The sequence below is a fragment of the Corvus brachyrhynchos genome, unplaced genomic scaffold (genome assembly GCF_000691975.1).
Source record: "Corvus brachyrhynchos isolate BGI_N302 unplaced genomic scaffold, ASM69197v1 scaffold340, whole genome shotgun sequence".
Lineage (NCBI taxonomy): Eukaryota > Metazoa > Chordata > Aves > Passeriformes > Corvidae > Corvus > Corvus brachyrhynchos.
Window position 1 is genome coordinate 1,137,228 of NW_008235987.1, and position 362 is coordinate 1,137,589.

At 66.3% G+C, this 362-nt stretch overlaps 1 protein-coding gene across 1 annotated transcript in view; it reads left to right on the forward strand.

Annotated features, from left to right (window-relative positions):
- FSCN2 (fascin actin-bundling protein 2, retinal) overlaps positions 1 to 362 on the forward strand; it is a 5,902-nt gene that overhangs the window by 3,388 nt on the left and 2,152 nt on the right. The window contains exon 3 of the mRNA XM_017730739.1: positions 1 to 362. This exon is cut by the window's right edge and continues 1 nt beyond it. Within this exon, the coding sequence (XP_017586228.1) occupies positions 1 to 362 (362 nt within the window).

The following is a 362-nucleotide window of genomic DNA, read 5'->3' on the forward strand; positions in this document are numbered from 1 at the left end:
GCTACGCCCACCTGAGCGCCCACGAGGACGAGATCGCCACCGACAGCAACCTGCCCTGGGGGGTGGACGCGCTCATCACCCTCTGCTTCCAGGACAAGAAGTACAGCCTGCGCACGGCCGACGAGCGCTACCTGCGCTGCGATGGCACCTTGGTGCCCGAGCCCGGCGCCGGCACCGGCTACACCCTCGAGTTCAAGGCCGGCAAGTTGGCGTTCAAGGACTGCGACGGGAAATACCTGGCGCCCACCGGACCCACCGGCACCCTCAAATCCGGCCGCAGCTCCAAGCCGGGCAAAGATGAACTCTTTGACCTGGAGGAGAGTCACCCCCAGGTGGTGTTCACGGCGGCCAACGGCAGATAC